The 18,418-nt window shown below is 44.7% G+C and overlaps 1 protein-coding gene across 2 annotated transcripts in view; it reads left to right on the top strand.

Moving 5' to 3' along the window:
- The first annotated feature begins 15,489 nt into the window (after nt 1-15,489).
- xirp2b (xin actin binding repeat containing 2b) overlaps nt 15,490-18,418 on the top strand; it is a 125,363-nt gene continuing 122,434 nt past the window's right edge. Inside the window, exons 1-2 of one of the 2 annotated variants that reach the window (XM_067987353.1) lie at nt 15,490-15,633; nt 16,893-17,496. In XM_067987353.1, the coding sequence (XP_067843454.1) occupies nt 17,281-17,496 (216 nt within the window). In that variant the 5' untranslated portion in view covers nt 15,490-15,633; nt 16,893-17,280. Of the gene's footprint in view, nt 15,634-16,729; nt 17,497-18,418 lie in introns of those variants that run through there. The other variant, XM_067987352.1, reaches the window with a different exon arrangement.

The raw sequence follows: 18,418 nt of genomic DNA, 5'->3' as shown, positions 1-18,418 counted from the left end.
TGTAGATGGTGGAAAGGCTTTGGGGAGTCAGGAGGTGAGTCACTCGCCACAGAATACCCAGCCTCTGACCTGCTCTCGTAGCCACAGTATTTATATGGCTGGTCCAGTTAAGTTTCTGGTCAATGGTGACTCCCAGGATGTTGATGGTGGGGGATTCGGCGATGGTAATGCCGTTGAATGTCAAGGGGAGGTGGTTAGACTCTCTCTTGTTGGAGATGGTCATTGCCTGGCACTTATCTGGCGCGAATGTTACTTGCCACTTATCAGCCCAAGCCTGGATGTTGTCCAGGTCTTGCTGCATGCAGGCTCGGACTGCTTCATTATCTGAGGGGTTGCGAATGGAACTGAACACTGTGCAGTCATCAGCGAACATCCCCATTTCTGACCTTATGATGGAGGGAAGGTCATTGATGAAGCAGCTGAAGATGGTTGGGCCTAGGACACTGCCCTGAGGAACTCCTGCAGCAATGCCCTGGGGCTGAGATGATTGGCCTCCAACAACCACTACCATCTTCCTTTGTGCTAGGTATGACTCCAGCCACTGGAGAGTTTTCCCCCTGATTCCCATTGACTTCAATTTTACTCGGGCTCCTTGGTGCCACACTCGGTCAAATGCTGCCTTGATGTCAAGGGCAGTCACTCTCACCTCACCTCTGGAATTCAGCTCTTTTGTCCATGTTTGGACCAAGGCTGTAATGAGGTCTGGAGCCGAGTGGTCCTGGCGGAACCCAAACTGAGCATCGGTGAGCAGGTTATTGGTGAGTAAGTGCCGCTTGATAGCACTGTCGACGACACCTTCCATCACTTTGCTGATGATTGAGAGTAGACTGATGGGGCGGTAATTGGCCGGATTGGATTTGTCCTGCTTTTTGTGGACAGGACATACCTGGGCAATTTTCCACATTGTCGGGTGGATGCCAGTGTTGTAGCTGTACTGGAACAGCTTGGCTAGAGGCGCAGCTAGTTCTGGAGCACAAGTCTTCAGCACTACAGCTGGGATGTTGTCGGGGCCCATAGCCTTTGCTGTATCCAGTGCACTCAGCCGTTTCTTGATATCACGTGGAGTGAATCGAATTGGCCGAAGACTGGCTTCCGTGATGGTGGGGATATCGGGAGGAGGCTGAGATGGATTATCGACTCGGCACTTCTGGCTGAAGATGGTTGCAAACGCTTCAGCCTTGTCTTTTGCACTCACGTGCTGGACTCCACCATCATTGAGAATGGGGATGTTTGCAGAGCCTCCTCCTCCCGTTAGTTGTTTAATTGTCCACCACCATTCACGACTGGATGTGGCAGGACTGCAGAGCTTTGATCTGATCCATTGGTTGTGGAATCGCTTAGCTCTGTCTATAGCATGTTGCTTCCGCTGTTTAGCATGTATGTAGTCCTGAGTTGTAGCTTCACCAGGTTGGCACCTCATTTTTCGGTACGCCTGGTGCTGCTCCTGGCATGCTCTTCTACACTCCTCACTGAACCAGGGTTGATCCCCTGGCTTGTTGGTAATGGTAGAGTGAGGAATATGCCGGGCCATGAGGTTACAGATTGTGCTGGAATACAATTCTGCTGCTGCTGATGGCCCACAGCGCCTCATGGATGCCCAGTTTTGAGCTGCTAGATCTGTTCTGAATCTATCCCATTTAGCACGGTGGTAGTGCCACACAACACGTTGGATGGTGTCCTCAGTGCGAAGACGGGATTTCATCTTCACGAGGACTGTGCGGTGGTCACTCCTACCAATACTGTCATGGACAGATGCATTTGCGACAGTTAGATTGGTGAGGACGAGGTCAAGTAAGTTTTTCCCTCGTGTTGGTTCGCTCACCACCTGCCGCAGGCCCAGTCTAGCAGCTATGTCCTTCAGGACTCGGCCAGCTTGGTCAGTAGTGGTGCTACTGAGCCACTCTTGGTGATGGACATTGAAGTCCCCCACCCAGAGTACATTTTGTGCCCTTGCTACCCTCAGTTCTTATACCTTCTTCAAACCTGGCTGATGACATCTCTGAGGAATCCCACCAATGAACCCTAAGAGTGCTGTACTGACAGCCATATGTCAACCAGATGTGTCATAGAGCAAGCCATCGGCATGCTCAAGGTGCGCTTCAGGTGCCTGGACAGGTCTGAAAGTGCCCTTCAGTACTCACCAGCGAGTGTCTCTAGGATGATTGTGGTGTGCTGCGTTCTGCAAAACATTGCGCAGCAGCGAGGATTGGAGGTGGAGAAGGAACAAGGTGCTCATCACTCATCATCTGATGATGATTCCAATGAAGAGGAGGAGGAAGATGAAGATAGGGCACCCAATGCCAGACCAGCTGCACACTTTGCTGCTCGGGATGCCAGGAATGCCAGGAATGCCCTAATAGCTCATAGGTTCAGTTAGTCACTCACACTGGACCAAAGTAACTAACACATCCCCCTGCCCCTCCCAACCCTCCCCACCCCCCCACCAGCACTGACACAAAGCAGTCCTCTAATGAACCATTCATCCATTGCACATCCACCAACTGGTCCATCAATTCTTGTCTTCATGTTTATCACCAAGCAACTGAAAAGGCGAGTTGCCACTCGGCAGGCAAGAATGGGCAACACGCGAAAGTGGTACAAATTAATAAATTTCTGTGAGGTCATAACAAAAGGAATCTTAATAACATAACATTTTCACAAACACCCATGTGCTCACCATTGGTGCACTACAATGTTTTGCTCTTCCTTTGCTTACCGTTCCTACATGGTGCAACCCCTGTGGTTTCAGCAGAGGTAGATGCAGGCTGCTCAGATCCCTGCTCTGAATGATGAGATACTCTTGGCCGATGACCTCTGGGTTTTGGAACCCGTGAGGGTCCAGCCAAATACTGCTCCACTTGCACCTGTGCAGGGGCAAACTTGGCCATCGGGAGAGGAGGCAGCATTGTGGGTACTGGTTGAGGGAGAGGCAACGGGTGAGATGTGGGAGTGCTTTGAGTGGAGTTCCCACCTCCATGCTCCCTTTCGCCATCATCCCTCTCCTGGGCCCGCGGCATATCACTGGGGGAGCAGCTTGGTGCAGATCAGTGATACCTTCTAAGGCCACGGCTAAGGTATCTGTCATCCTGTTTAAGGCAGAAGACACGTTGGCATCCAAAGTCTGCATGGCTGTGGTCATGGCCTGCATGGACTGGTTTGACAGCCACGCTTGAAGTTCTATGGAGGAGGCCAGTCTATTGGTTTTTTTTTATTATTCGTTCACGGGATGTGGGCGTCGCTGGCGAGGCCAGCATTTATTGCCCATCCCTAATTGCCCTCGAGAAGGTGGTGGTGAGCCGCCTTCTTGAACCGCTGCAGTCCGTGTGGTGACGGTTCTCCCACAGTGCTGTTAGGAAGGGAGTTCCAGGATTTTGACCCAGCGACAATGAAGGAACGGCGATATATTTCCAAGTCGGGATGGTGTGTGACTTGGAGGGGAACGTGCAGGTGGTGGTGTTCCCATGCACCTGCTGCTCTTGTCCTTCTAGGTGGAAGAAGTCATCCTCGCAATACTAATGCTTGGGCTCCTCCATCTTCTCTGCTATGGTGTGTGGCACATCTGCCAGTACCTCACAAATTTGGTACTGTCCCTTCATGATTATCCTTTTCATCGGTGGCCCCCTGGGGTTCAGCATCTGTGTCCAACTGAGCAGAGCTTGGAGAGGAGTGCACGCCCCCCCCACCCCCGACACAGACTCTCCACAGCTGTTCCTGTCACCACTCTCTGCTCATGCTCACTTATGAACTGTGACTCACCAGATGAAAACCCATCTAACTGTCCAAGAGGACCCATCGAAGTGCGAGTATCTGTGCTGCTGCCTGATAAACATGTGTCCTCTGACGGTGCAGCCTCAGAAGGAGTCAGCCCCTCTGAGGAATCGTCATCCGGAAAGTCCATGGACTGCTGATCTACACATGAATACTTACCCATACTTAAGAAAAGACATACTTGCTCTCGAGGCAGTACAAAGAAGGTTCACTCGGTTAATCCCGGGGATGAGGAGAGGTTGAGTAGATTGGGACTCTACTCATTGGAGTTCAGAAGAATGAGAGGCGATCTTATTGAAACATATAAGATTGTGAAGGGGCTTGATCGGGTGGATGCGGTAAGGATGTTCCCAAGGATGGGTGAAACTAGAACTAGGGGGCATAATCTTAGAATAAGGGGCTGCTCTTTCAAAACTGAGATGAGGAGAAACTTCTTCACTCAGAGGATAGTAGGTCTGTGGAATTTGCTGCCCCAGGAAGCTGTGGAAGCTACATCATTAAATAAATTTAAAACAGAAATAGACAGTTTCCTAGAAGTAAAGGGAATTAGGGGTTACAGGGAGCGGGCAGGAAATTGGACGTCAATTTAAATTTGAGTTTGGGATCAGATCAGCCATGATCTTATTGAATGGCGGAGCAGGCTCGAGGGGCCGATTGGCCTACTCCTGCTCCTATTTCTTATGTTCTTATGTTCTTATGAAGGCCCCGGAGGAGAGAAGAGACAGATATGAATTAGTTCTGGCAATGTTGCTACTTTGCATAATTAAGATGATTATATTTCACTTGTTGATGAAATCAAGTCAACATGACTTGGTCTTGAATGAGATGTGGGTTGGAGATATTTAATTCTGTCACCATGCAGCTGCGAAGTCCCAGTCTCTGCATCTCTGATGGTCAGGAACACAGATATGCCACTGATCCCCATGGTCTCTTCCTCTGCTGATGTCTGCTGCACTATCTGTGATGGGCCATCACCAGTCCTCTCTCTCTTTCCCCCTTGTATTTTGTGCTCGCTTCTCTCGCAACGGGGGAACTACAGGCCTATGAGTGTCTGTAAGGCATGTGTTCACCCGATGGATCCAGTGCATTTGGTGAGAGTGACTATCAGGCAGATGCATCACATTGCATAAGGATTGGGGTGAGTGGCAGTGGTGGATGGATAAATGGGGAGGTAAGAAAGTGCATAGAAAGTGAATGAGGGGTGGTCGTCAAACTTAAGTGGCTGTGAGGGGTGATGTGATGGAATAAGCTTAACAAGACAGAGTGAGGGGATGGGAGTATGCACTACGGGATGTAGATGAATCTGCAACTGTACTCACCTTTCCTGACCTGGTTAGGTCATTAAACCGCTTCCTGCACTGGATCCAGGAACGGGCCACAATACTTTTGCTGCTGACCTCCTCAGCCACCTCTAGCCACCCCTTCTTGGTCATAGCAGCAGGTTTCTTCTTCCCGTTGCTGGGGAAGATTATATCCTTCCTACTCCTTACTGCACCCAGTTCATCATGTACATCAAGAGAGGTGTTGTTAAAACGGGGTGCAGCCTTTGAATGTTCTGAGTCCATCTTGTAAGTTTGCCATTTCTTTCCACAAGCTCCCAACTCCTCCAAATTCCATCTTTGAATTGGCCCTTTAAATAGTTGAGTTGAGATCGCGTCATGCTGGTGCGCATCACGTCCTTTGATGCGCATTGGAGACGCAAAACCAGAAAGTAAAATGATAATTAGGTATCCATGTCGAAATCGGACATTCCAATTTGCTGAAACTTCTGGGTTTCAAGCGCGCTAATGCCCCGACCCCCACACCGCCACTCAGAACACGTTGCTGCATTATTATCGGGCCCATTATTCTAGAAAGTTATGCTTCTGAGTATTTAAAGAAAACAGAATAGAGAACAACACATAAAAAAGTTCCATCATCTCAGAGTAAATGGGAAAGAGCCAAAATAATTGTGTTTTTTAAAGTGCAAAGAGATACCTCGGACATCAGTAACACTTTTAGGAAACAAAACTATTTTAAAAATGTATGCTTTGTTAAAAATGTGGCAATCAAACAAGAAACTAACAAAGCTGTACTGCAGAAATTCTATGGACTTTTACTGTGGTCTCTGTGGTTTGAGAAAAGAAAGAAGAAGGAAGTTAGTGCACACTAGTATGTTGAAATTCAGGCACCCGTTTACCCAACATAATGTCGAATAGAATTGCACCTTTATGTAAAGAGAACTTTTTATGAATATTGGTGCTATGTTATCTCCTGATTGGCAATTATAACACGTACTGCAAAGTGAGGAATATTAGAGTGTAATGGAGCTTTTAGAACATTTTTGCTACGCAAAGACAGCTCATTATGTCAAACTAAGTATTTCTTAATAGGCACATAGGAAAGGCTAGATGAAAAAAAAATCTTATCGAGAACAACTTTTCCGCAGGGATCTTTCAACAGGCGTTAGACCCCTAATTAATATATCCAAGTGGCCTATTGCCTGTTTTAGACATTTGCCTGTGAACCTAAAAAAAGGGCCCCACAAATCTAGCAGTTGGACTAATGACTGTGCAGATTGGGCGTAACCCTTCCTACTGCTAAATTGATATGCTTTGCTCCCATTTTACGCCCGTAAAACGGGCGCTCCCCATACCAATTTCAACCCCATAACATTTTCTAAAATCTTTGTGTGCAGAGAGTGTTCATGGACCCTGCAATGTTAGTTGATATTAATACCAATGTTGGTCTTTGGGCACAGGTTGGAAGGACTGGGAACGATACTGGACATGACTGTTAATGCAGGGGAGCAGGAATTGTTCAGCTGAAGCATTGTTAAATGAACTCTGCCAAATAGGTCTGTTTGCAGGTGCACTCCTGCTTCCTCGATGTCATCAGAGTTGTTGCCTCCATTCATGGATCCATGTGTTGTCCCCATCGTAGTGCAAAGTTGTGCAGCATACAGCAAGCCACTCTGATTTGGGACATTCTTTTGGACTGTATTGCAGCACGCCACCAGACCTGTCCAGGTAGTAGAAATTAGTCTGGTCTGCCCGATAAAGGGCTCTAGTGAGTCATGGATCTGGATGTATCGCAGATCAGTGGATGAGCATGGGTTCCTGAGATGAGGCATAAACCACAGATGCATAGGATGGCCCCTGTACCCAAGCAGCCAGCCTCTGACTTGATGTGCAGGGTCAAAGAGTGGGTGCATGAAGGACTGGTGCGATATGAAGGCATCATGACAACAGGCACATACCTGCACGGTGCATTGTTGGTCATCACATATCGTGTGCAATCAATGATGCCCTGAATTTGGGGGAATCTCAGAGTCCTATCCTACGGTTTCTGGTTGTTCATGGGGATAGTGATGAGATTGTGTGCTGTGGCAAATATGGCATCAATCACCTGCTTAATGCAAAAATGTACTGCAGAATGACTGATGTTACCGATATCTCCTGTTGCAACCTGGAAGGAGTCAGAGGCAAATCAGTTGAAGTTACAGTCACTTTCACTGTAACAGGCAATGATTTGCTAGCTGTGACAGTTGGCTGCAGGTTTTGCTGTCGGAGATGCTATAACTCTGTCACAGCCGCCCTGGAGAAGCACAGCCTGTTTACGCACTGCTCTTCTGAGAAGTGGAGGGCCTATGAACTCTGAGAGGAAAGGGGTTCCTGCAAACTCTCCTCTTCCTGCTTGCTCTCCCTGCAATTACAACTCTGTGTTATCCTTCCTGCTGATCCTCCTCCACCTCTTCCTCGAGCCAGAAGGACCCCCGTGATGGCAAAAGTGCATCGCCAGAAGCCCCTTAACAGTTTAAAAATTGTAAGACACTACCAGCAGTTGTAAATGGTTCCCAAGCAGCTCACCGGCAAGAGGATTTCAGTTTTGGCCACTACTTTGCTGACAGCGTACCTCAGGGGGAAAGCAATTGGGAGGGAGAAGGCGATCGGGAGAGGGAGGGGGCGATCAGGAGAAATGTTGATCATGAATGCTGAGGATAGCAAAAGACAATGCCAGTATCTCTTGACATATTCAGCCCATGAAAGACAGCTGCCAAAGCAGGAGGAAATAGGAAAGGAACATGGGTTTGGGAAAATAGTTCACTTAATAGATTCATCTGGGTTTTGTAAAACCACATAAGAAGAAGTGAAACCTTTCTGATGAGTAATAGATCCATCATTTTGAAATGTAGTGGAAATAAAATTCTGACATTATGGCCTCCCTGCATCAGCCAATATACTAGCCTATGAAATTCCAGTCCATTTATTTTAGCAAAAGTTAGCATAAGTTCTCATTCTTAAACCTCCTGCAGACTTCTTCACTACAATTAGAGAAAATGCATCATCAACAGTACCAGGCTGGCGAGTGTACAGCACAGGCACAAATATAAAGTTGCCCCGACGAATCAATGCATAAATACACTATCTGGTGCAATACAGATCAGGAAACTCCTAGGTTTGAGTCATACTCTGTACTACAGAAACATAGAAACCTAGAAAATTTATGGCACAGAAGAAGGCCATTCAGCCCATCTGGTCGAAATAGAGCTACCCAGCCGAATCCTACTTTCTAGCACTTGATCCGTGGCCTTGTAGGTTGCGGCACTTCAAGTGTACATCCAAGTACTTTTTAAATGTGATGAGGGTTTCTGCCTCTACCACCCTTTCAGGTAGTGAGTTCCAGACTCCTACCGCCCTCTGGGTGAAAAATATTTTCCTCAGCTCCCCTCTAATCCTTCTACCAATTACTTTAAATCTATGCCCCTTGGTTATTGACTCCTTTGCTAAGGGAAATAGGTCCTTCCTGTCCACTCTATCTAAGCCCCTCATAATTTTATACACCTCAATTAAATCACCCCTCAGCCTCCTTCAGCTTCCAAAGAAAACAACCCCAGCCTATCCAATCTTTCCTCATAGCTAAAATTCTCCAGTTCTGGCAACATCCCCATAAATCTCCTCTGTACCCTCTCTAGTGCAATTACATCTTTCCGGGAATGTGGTGACCGGAACTGTACACAGTACTCAAGCTGTGGCCTAACTAGTGTTTTATGCAGTGCTAGCATAACCTCCCTGCTTTTATATTCTATGCTTCAGCTAATAAAGGAAAGTATCCCGTATGCCTTCTTAACTACCTTATCTACCTGTCCTGCTACCTTCAGGGATCTGTGGACATGCACTCCAAGGTCCCTCTCTTCCTCTAAACCTCTCAGCATCTTCCCATTTATTGTGTATACCCTTGCCTTGTTTGACCTCCTCAAATGCATTACCTCAAACTTCTCTGGATTGAATTCCATTTGCCACTTTTCTGCCCACCAGACCAGTCCATTGATATCTTCCTGCAGTCTACAGCTTTCCCCCTCACTATCAACCACACGGCCAATTTTTGTATTATCTGCAAACTTCTTAATCATGCCCCCTACATTTAAGTCTAAATCGTTAATATATACCACAAAAAGCAAGGGACCTAGTACTGAGTCCTGTGGAACCCACTGCAAACAGACTACCAGTCACAAAAACACCCATCGACCATTACCCTTTGCTTCCTGCCACTGAGCCAATTTTGGATCCAATTTGCCACTTTGGATCCCATGGGCTTTTACTTTTTTGACCAGTCTGCCATGTGGGAACTTATACTGTCCTAGCTGATCATAGCTGAGGTAATAGTGGCAGCACAGAAGGCTACAGGTTTTTTGCATCAATTCCTTCAGGAATACTGCTGGCAGTTCCTGCCATGCCATGTTAATCAGGGTTACTAGTCTCCATCTATCAGTGGTAGCATGAAAATTATGTGCTCCCACTAATAGGATAAATAAACCCATTGCAAGGTTTGTATTTTTTTGTGCTTGCTCCTGGGCTGCGTGCAATGCTGGCAAGGTTGCAATTATTACCCATCCCTAGTTGCCCTGAGAAGGCAGTGGTGGGCCTTTTTATTGGACTGATGCAGTTGAATTTTGATGATGCTCCCACAATGATGTTAGGTAGGGAGTTCCAGGATATTGACCCAATGACGATGAAGGTTCAGTAATATATGCCCAAGTCAGAATAGGGAACATGGAGGTGATAGTGTTCTCAAGACATTGCTGCTCTTATCGTTCACAGTGGTAGGAACATAGGAACAGGAGTTGGCCATTCAGCCCCTCGAGCCTGCTCCGCCATTTGATAAGATCATGGCTGATCTGTGATCTAACTCCATATACCTGCCTTTGGCCCATATTCCTTAATACCTTTGATTGCCAAAAAGCTATCTATCTCAGATTTAAATTCAGCAATTGAGCTAGTATCAATTGCCGTTTGCGGAAGAGAGTTCCAAACTTCTATCACCCTTTGTGTGTAGAAATGTTTTCTAATCTCGCTCCTGAAAGGTCTGGCTCTAATTTTTAGACTGTGCCCCCTACTCCTAGAATCCCCAACCAACGGAAATAGTTTCTCTCTATCCACCCTATCCGTTCCCCTTAATATCTTATAAACTTCGATCAGATCACCCCTTAACCTTCGAAACTCCAGAGAATACAACCCCAATTTGTGTAATCTCTCCTCGTAATTTAAGCTTTGAAGTCCAGGTATCATTCTTGTAAACCTACGCTGTACTCCCTCCAAAGCCAATATGTCCTTCCGAAGGTGTGGTGTCCAGAACTGCTCACAGTACTCCAGGTGCGGTCCAACCAGAGTTTTGTATAGCTGCAGCATAACTTCTGCCCCCTTGTACTCTAGTCCTCCAGATATAAAGGCCAGCATTCCATTAGCCTTATTGATTATTTTCTGCACCTGTTCGTGACACTTCAATGATCGATGTACCTGAACCCCTAAGTCCCTTTGGACATCCACTGTTTTTAACTTTTTACCATTTAGGAAGTAGAGGTCATGGGGGAGGGAGTGCTGGTAAAAAGCTCCAGGCTCAAACATGCTGGTGCTAATTGAATTTAGCAGTAGTGCAATGGGAAGAAAACTCTGCCACAAAAATCCTTGGGGCACGATTCCATTGGTTACAGCAGGATCATGGCCGCCATTGGCCTCCAGCACTGTTATTTTTTTTATTTTTCGTTCATGGGATGTGGGCGTCGCTGGCGAGGCCGGCATTTATTGCCCATCCTTAATTGGCCTTGAGAAGGTGGTGGTGAGCCGCCGCCTTGAACCGCTGCAGTCCGTGTGGTGAAGGTTCTCCCACAGTGCTGTTAGGAAGGGAGTTCCAGGATTTTGACCCAGCGACGATGAAGGAACGGCGATATATTTCCAGGTTGGGATGGTGTGTGACTGGGAGGGGAACGTGCAGGTGGTGTTGCTCCCATGTGCCTGCTGCCCTTATCCTTCTAGGTGGCAGAGGTCACGGGTTTGGGAGGTGCTGGCGAAGTAGCCTTGGCGAGTTGCTGCAGTGCATCCTGTGGATGGTACACACTGCAGCCACTGTGCGCCGGTGGTGAAGGGAGTGAATGTTTAGAGTGGTGGATGGGATGCCAATCAAGCGGGCTGCTTTGTCCTGGATGGTGTCGAGCTTCTTGAGTGTTGTTGGAGCTGCACTCATCCAGGCAAGTGAAGACTATTCCATCACATTCCTGACTTGTGCCTTGTAGATGGTGGAAAGGCTTTGGGGAGTTAGGAGGTGAGTCACTCACCGCAGAATACCCAGCCTCTGACCTGCTCTTGAAGCCACAGTATTTATATGGCTGGTCCAGTTAAGTTTCTGGTCAATGGTGACCCCCAGGATGTTGATGGTGGGGGATTCGATGATGGTAATGCCATTGAATGTCAAGGGGAGGTGGTTAGACTCTCTCTTGTTGGAGCGAATCTTGTCTGGCGCGAATGTTACTTGCCACTTATCAGCCCAAGCCTGGATGTTGTCCAGGTTTTGCTGCATGCGGGCTCGGACTGCTCATTATTTGAGGGGTTGCGAATGGAACTGAACACTGTGCAATCATCAGCGAACATCCCCATTTCTGACCTTATGATGGAGGGAAGGTCATTGATGGAGCAACTGAAGATAGTTAGGCCTAGGACACTGCTCTGAGGAACTCCTGCAGCAATGTCCTGGGGCTGAAATGATTGGCCTCCAACAACCACTACCATCTTCCTTTGTGGTAGGTATGACTCCAGCCACTGGAGAGTTTTCCCCCTGATTCCCATTGACTTCAATTTTACTAGGGCTCCTTGGTGCCACACTCAGTCAAATGCTGCCTTGATGTCAAGGGCAGTCACTCTCACCTTACCCCTGGAATTCAGCTCTTTTGTCCATGTTTGGACCAAAGCTGTAATGAGGTCTGGAGCCGAGTGGTCCTGGCGGAACCCAAACTGAGCATCGGTGAGCAGGTTATTGGTGAGTACATGCCGCTTGATAGCACTGTCACCAGCACCTTCCATCACTTTGCTGATGATTGAGAGTAGACTGATGGAGCGGTAATTGGCCAGATTGGATTTGTCCTGCTTTTTGTGGACAGGACATACCTGGGCAATTTTCCACATTGTTGGGTAGATGCCAGTGTTGTAGCTGTACTGGAACAGCTTGGCTAGAGGCGCAGCTAGTTCTGGATGTTGTCGGGGCCCATAGCCTTTGCTGTATCCAGTGCACTCAGCCATTTCTTGATATCACGTGGAGTGAATCGAATTGGCTGAAGACTGGCTTCTGTGATGGTGGGGATATCGGGAGGAGGCTGAGATGGATCATCCACTCGGCACTTCTGGCTGATGATAGTTGCAAACGCTTCAGCCTTGTCCTTTGCACTCACGTGCTGGACTCCACCATCATTGAGGATGGGGATGTTTGCAGAGCCTCCTCCTCCCGCTAGTTGTTTAATTGTCCACCACCATTCACGACTGGATGTGGCAGGACTGCAGAGCTTTGATCTGATCCATTGGTTGTGGAATTGCTTAGCTCTGTCTATAGCATGTTGCTTCCGCTGTTTAGTATGCATGTAGTCCTGAGTTGTAGCTTCACCAGGTTGGCACCTCATTTTTAGGTACGCCTGGTGCTGCTCCTGGCATGCTCTTCTACACTCCTCATTGAACCAGGGTTGATCCCCTGGCTTGTAGGTAATGGTAGAGTGAGGAATATGCCGGGCCATGAGGTTACAGATTGTGCTGGAATACAATTCTGCTGCTGCTGATGGCCCACAGCTCCTCATGGATGCCCAGTTTTGAGCTGCTAGATCTGTTCTGAATCTATCCTATTTAGCACGGTGGTAGTGCCACACAACACGTTGGATGGTATCCTCAGTGCGAAGACGGGACGTCGTCTCCACGAGGACTGTGCGGTGGTCACTCCTACCAATACTGTCATGGACAGATGCATTTGCAGGCCCATCTCTGGCACCTGCTGTCCCATGCATCTGTAAATTCTGAGACCAATCTGCTATTGGTAGGGTTGCCCAGGACACCTCCAGATCACATTGGGCACCTACTCAGCCCTCAGTATGATGGGGCTGATGCAGATTTTTAAAAAAACATTCCAGTCTTTCGGAATCCATGCTGGATCCCTGGCTTGGACTCCTGAAGAGGGGTCCACTTACACCAAACTGGAGGCCAGAACACATCATCTCTCTCAGCATACCAATCTCTAGTTCTACACCATTCTGACTGAGCCAGGGAAGCAGAAACTATTGATGTAGGGAGTCCCCACTCTGGCGCCACCCTATTGGCCTTGGGGACAAATGGAGGTCTGCCTCTTACAAGGCTGGCTGGAAAATCCTGAAATTGGCCAGGACCCACCATAACCAGGTCCATGCCAATTTCAGTGTTCTGCCGTACATTTGGGGTGCAATTCCTGGCCTTAGCATTGGAGAGAGAAGGGAAATTAAATGGCGGGCTTGAATAAATCATCCTACCTTGGACAAGCATGCCCATCTTTATAGCCAGATTGCTAGCTGTCTAGACATAATGTTCACAGTGGGATTACAGATATGTCACCCATATCTGGTAGAGACACTACCTGCAGTTGTAAATGGTCCCCAAGCAGCTCACCGGTGAAGAGGATTTCAATTTTGGCCGCTGCGTCGCTGGCAGTGGCCCTCAGGTTGGTCCTGGGAGAGGGGAGGAAGCAATTGGGAGGGAGAAGGCATCCAAAACATGGGACAAATACTCTTTTTGCGCTATTAGGGGCCAAATCCATTTGGAAGAAAGCAGAAAGTGTTGTCAGTGTTGTACGAGAAGTTGATCCTTAAGAAATACAGTCATGCCAATCAGACAAAAACACTTCCTTGTTTACTCTCAATAACATATGGAAATACCCAAGATTTTGGGACAACTTTAAGAGTGAACCTTATCAACTTTTAAATGTTTGTGCTGTTTTAATTGGAACTTTGAGAGAGAATGATAATTGGCTAATATATTGCTTTAATTTGAATAAGCAATGATACTTAAGGGGGAAATTCAGCTTTGGTTTTTAGAAGTTTTTTGACATAGAAAAGGATTTTGAATTGTGTTAAGGATGTTTTAAAATGTTTAGAATTAAAAGAATGTGAGGTGGTGTTTGGTCTAACAGTTAACCCAGTAGTATAAATTCAAAGTTAAGAAGTATGAGAAATATAGTGTAATAGTATAAATACATACATGGATCAGATTGAAGTCAGAAAAAGAAGATGCAAAATGAACCAGAAAAGAATTTAGAGTTCCCTCCAAAGATGTACCGAGAGGTGGAACCAGGACCCTGCAGAGAAAAACAGACCCTTTTAATACAGTGGTTATATTGCCACCTTATCAAACAAGTAATATGCCTTTATTTTAACATCATAAACTTGACAATTGCTACTTGTTACATTACCAAATAATCTCCAAAAAGCTGCTTTTGCCAAATAGGTACAGTAATCCTAGATACTGAATAATATTGTTCTACTATAACATGTTGAACCAGTCTGCACTGTGATACAATCATTCCGAAATGAGTTATGTTACATTAAGTTAAACTCAAGTCATGCTAAGCTGTTGAAATTCTGAAATCACATTAGTGTAATGTTTATGATGATTAGGGCAAATAATTTGTTGTAACGAGTAACTTGTTATTAAACAGATCTGCTCAGACACCTACATTTTCATCTCTGGAGCATTTTGCGCGAAAGTGCTTTATCCAGAGAACAAATCTCTGCACATGCTTTAAGTGTACAAATTTGTACAATTTGTCATGAGATAAATCATGAACATAATGATAACTGCATTGATAACCCTGTTATCCTTGCTTGTGTAGAAGTAGCAAAATACATTATTAGTAAATACATCTGATTGCATTTGGTCAGTTTGCAATATTCCTAAGGTGAGCTAAGAGTTAAATAATACTTCAACCAATATTGTCCTGCATTCCTGCAGATCTAGTCAAACTGTGGCTGGATTTTAAAAAAAATTTGAGTTGGTTTATGTAGCATGATTCAAGAACCAGACAAGGTATCATAAAAAATCCCTAGACACAAAGACAAATGCTGATCCATTTTTCTTACAAGCTATTATAAAAAAAGTTACAGTGTGTGTAGAACTGCAATAGAATGAACTTTCCATAATATTAGTAATATCTGTATTATTACTGGTGAGTTGGCTAGTAATGGATAACTAAGCAAAATGTTTCTAATCCAAGTTTATCACTTAGTTTCAGTGCCTCGAGAAATTAAGCCAGGGTTTGAAGGTCTGTACTGTAAACTGAGCACATAGGAATAACTGAAGTATGCAGCCATTGGCTCTTTGCTTTCCCTTGGGGGTCTCTTAAATAATGCATCATCCTGAGCGGGATATTGGAGATTTTGTATCCTTCAGCTATCTGTTATCAGATGTTTGTCAGACCATCACGCTGGATGCTCATTAGTTTAATGAGTCCTGGTAATGAAGTGTCTTCTTTACTTTTTTAAATTTTATCAGATACCAGAATGCTATTGCTGTATCAGCTACTGCTACAACTTCAAAAAAGGAATCAGTGGTAAGAAAATACAGTACAAGAATTGTTTTGCTGTAATGTCATAATTGTTTACAGTTATAGTACTACAGTTCTAATTCATTTACAATTAAATTGTTTCCCAGATTTAACGTAGCCTTCAAATTAAATAAATTTTATACTCAACATTATAGCTATTAAAGTGTTTATGGCTTCAGAATAATTTAGGAGCATGTATGAGGAACCATTTGTTTCAATGAACTGAGGGAGGCTTTTATATTGCAAGAGATGCATTTTGTAGTAAAGAATCATATTTTTATTACACAATATTATTTAAGTCTTAAAACAGAGATTGAAGTCTACTACTGAATATTAAGGAACATAATAAAAAGTCTGTGTTTAAAATATCATGCGCGTACTAATCTAAAATTATATTTTAATGCAAAACAAATGCTATTGAAATTCTCACCCGCCCAAGGTTATTTATGGAGCTGACACAATGGGGAGCAGTGGTGTATGGAAAAATTCACTGAATGACATTGGACTAAATAACAAGAGTGAGTTATTAGGTTCTGCACACATGCAGTTCCTAGCTCCAAGGTTTTGTAATCTGTTTGTACCATTTTTCATTTTTATTTATTTGTAAAGCTCCAGTTGGAATGATACACCATCAGTGATATATTACTAATGTACATGCTACATATGCAACATTTAATTGGCTAGTGGCACAGTGTATACTCGTTCTGGCTCTTCTCTGTACCATAATGTACAGGGCAGTAAAGCTCTGCATTTATTGTAAATTCTAAAAAGTTGCAGAATTTTTTTTCAGACCTGGGAAGGAAAAAGTTGCCAATTTGCAAAGCAACTGGATGGTTTACACATTAAGTGTTGTCTTTAAAAGGTTGACGTCAGGGTATTTTTCATTTTTTTTCCCCGGCATTTACTGAACAAAAAGTGGGTTTCCAAGTAAAATCATTACGTGGCATTATTCCATATAAGTGATGGGAATTCACTCTCTTCCTGATCTGGTTTCCTGTTAGCTGGGAATTTTCTTCCCGAGTTCAGCAGTGTTTGCTGAAGGTCAGCTTTGTGCCTGATTCTTGCTGCTTGAAGCAAAACAAGGAAATGTCTTTTAGAATGACTGAGTTTTCACATGACCAGGGCTGTTGAATTTAAACAAATTCATGTTTTTGCACAGCTGTGGTTTAGCCATAAATGAGATTCATTTTATGAACACATACTTTCCCTATGATGTTCCAATTGACTGCCATATGTTTAAAATTTTTAAATCTTTTGATTTGTAGAAAACTGAGGGGTTGGCAGAATGCCAAATAAAGAAGGGTTCACTGAGTCTTTTGAAGAAGAGGTGGGAGTCTTGTGATTCAATTGCATCGTCCTCAAGGAATGTATTCAAAAGCAAGTCGTATGAGTCTTCACCTCAGTCTGTTGCCAGTAATTTGAAGATCCTGCTGAACTATTTGTTCGATATCAGGCTTTCAGACAGTACTGAACAGTCTTTACATCAGCCCTTCAACAGCAGTCTAAAGTCCCAGTCAGCCAGTGCTTTATACCAAGAATATCAGCGACTGTAATACGAGTACCAGAGCTGGAATTTCTGTGGTAACTTTACCGAAGACATCCTGTGTTCTGAGACACTGCAACTTACCTGCTGAGAATATTATTTCTACAAGAATGGCAAATGAGTCAGAAACCAGAATGATGGTAAGGGAAACACCGAGAAAGGACATTTCAGCGTCACTAAAATCCATAAAAGAAACAGAATCAACGCAAAATGAAATTGTTAAGGAAGATCTGCAAGCTGCTCGAATGATTGAGCGATTTGCCATCCCACTGGATGACCTGAAAATGCTGTTTGAGAAGTCAGACACCCCAAAGAATAGCAAAAAGGTAACATATTCCTTATTCCTTATTTTAAGGTTCCATATTCCTTAAAATTAACAGTTTACTTAACAAAGAGCATATTAAAACTTAGAATTTCACGAGAATATATTCATTAAAAATCAGCCAACAATATGAATTGCTTCAGGCTAACTAGAATTTATAAATATATAAACCTGATAAAAACAATTATCTCGCAATATCCTGATACAAGAGATTGTCACCTGATGTTTTCATGCAATAATATCCATTCAGTTCAGGTGTGACTGGTACTGTTTCGTGGATGGTTGATTAAAAGAAACATTTTCTCGATGTCGATTTGTTTCTTTTAAAATAATTCTACTAATTTGAATTAGCATAGTTACCACACCCTTCAAAACAAACATTATTAACACTTACGTCCTTGTGTTAAACTATGATTTTCATACTGCAACTATGCTCAAAGCAGCCTAAATGTGGCCTAAAATTTGCTGTACATAGCAGCAAATCTCACTGCAATTCAGCAGAATGAAAAGTTCAGTAGTGAAGTAACTTCATGTTAGAACTAGTCAACAGTTGGAACTGCAAATGCCACAAAAACTATCTATTGATGTGAGTGTGAGTCATCAGACTAACAGATTTATGGCTGTGGGTAGACATATTGGGAGGAAAAAAAAAATTGGATAAGGCCTATTTTCGGGCACGGGTAGTGTGATCCGATATTAACCCACGCCCAATGGCCTCTGCACAGGCAGGACGAGACTTTTGTCCGGCCTGTAGACTTACCTGCAAGCTGCGTTGGAAATCAGCGTTGACATGAGGAATCAATACAAATCACACTTTCCACCAGCATGGGGAGCCCCATTCTCTTAAAGGGAGGATGTCTCTTAAAATCGCTTAAAGGTAGTTGGTATCTGTTATTTGCTAAAAATAAAAGTCTGCTCTCTGCATG

This window comes from Heptranchias perlo, chromosome 7, assembly GCF_035084215.1.
Source record: "Heptranchias perlo isolate sHepPer1 chromosome 7, sHepPer1.hap1, whole genome shotgun sequence".
Lineage (NCBI taxonomy): Eukaryota > Metazoa > Chordata > Chondrichthyes > Hexanchiformes > Hexanchidae > Heptranchias > Heptranchias perlo.
The sequence above is the reverse complement of the archived record's forward strand: the minus strand, read 5'-3'. Positions and strand labels throughout refer to the sequence as shown.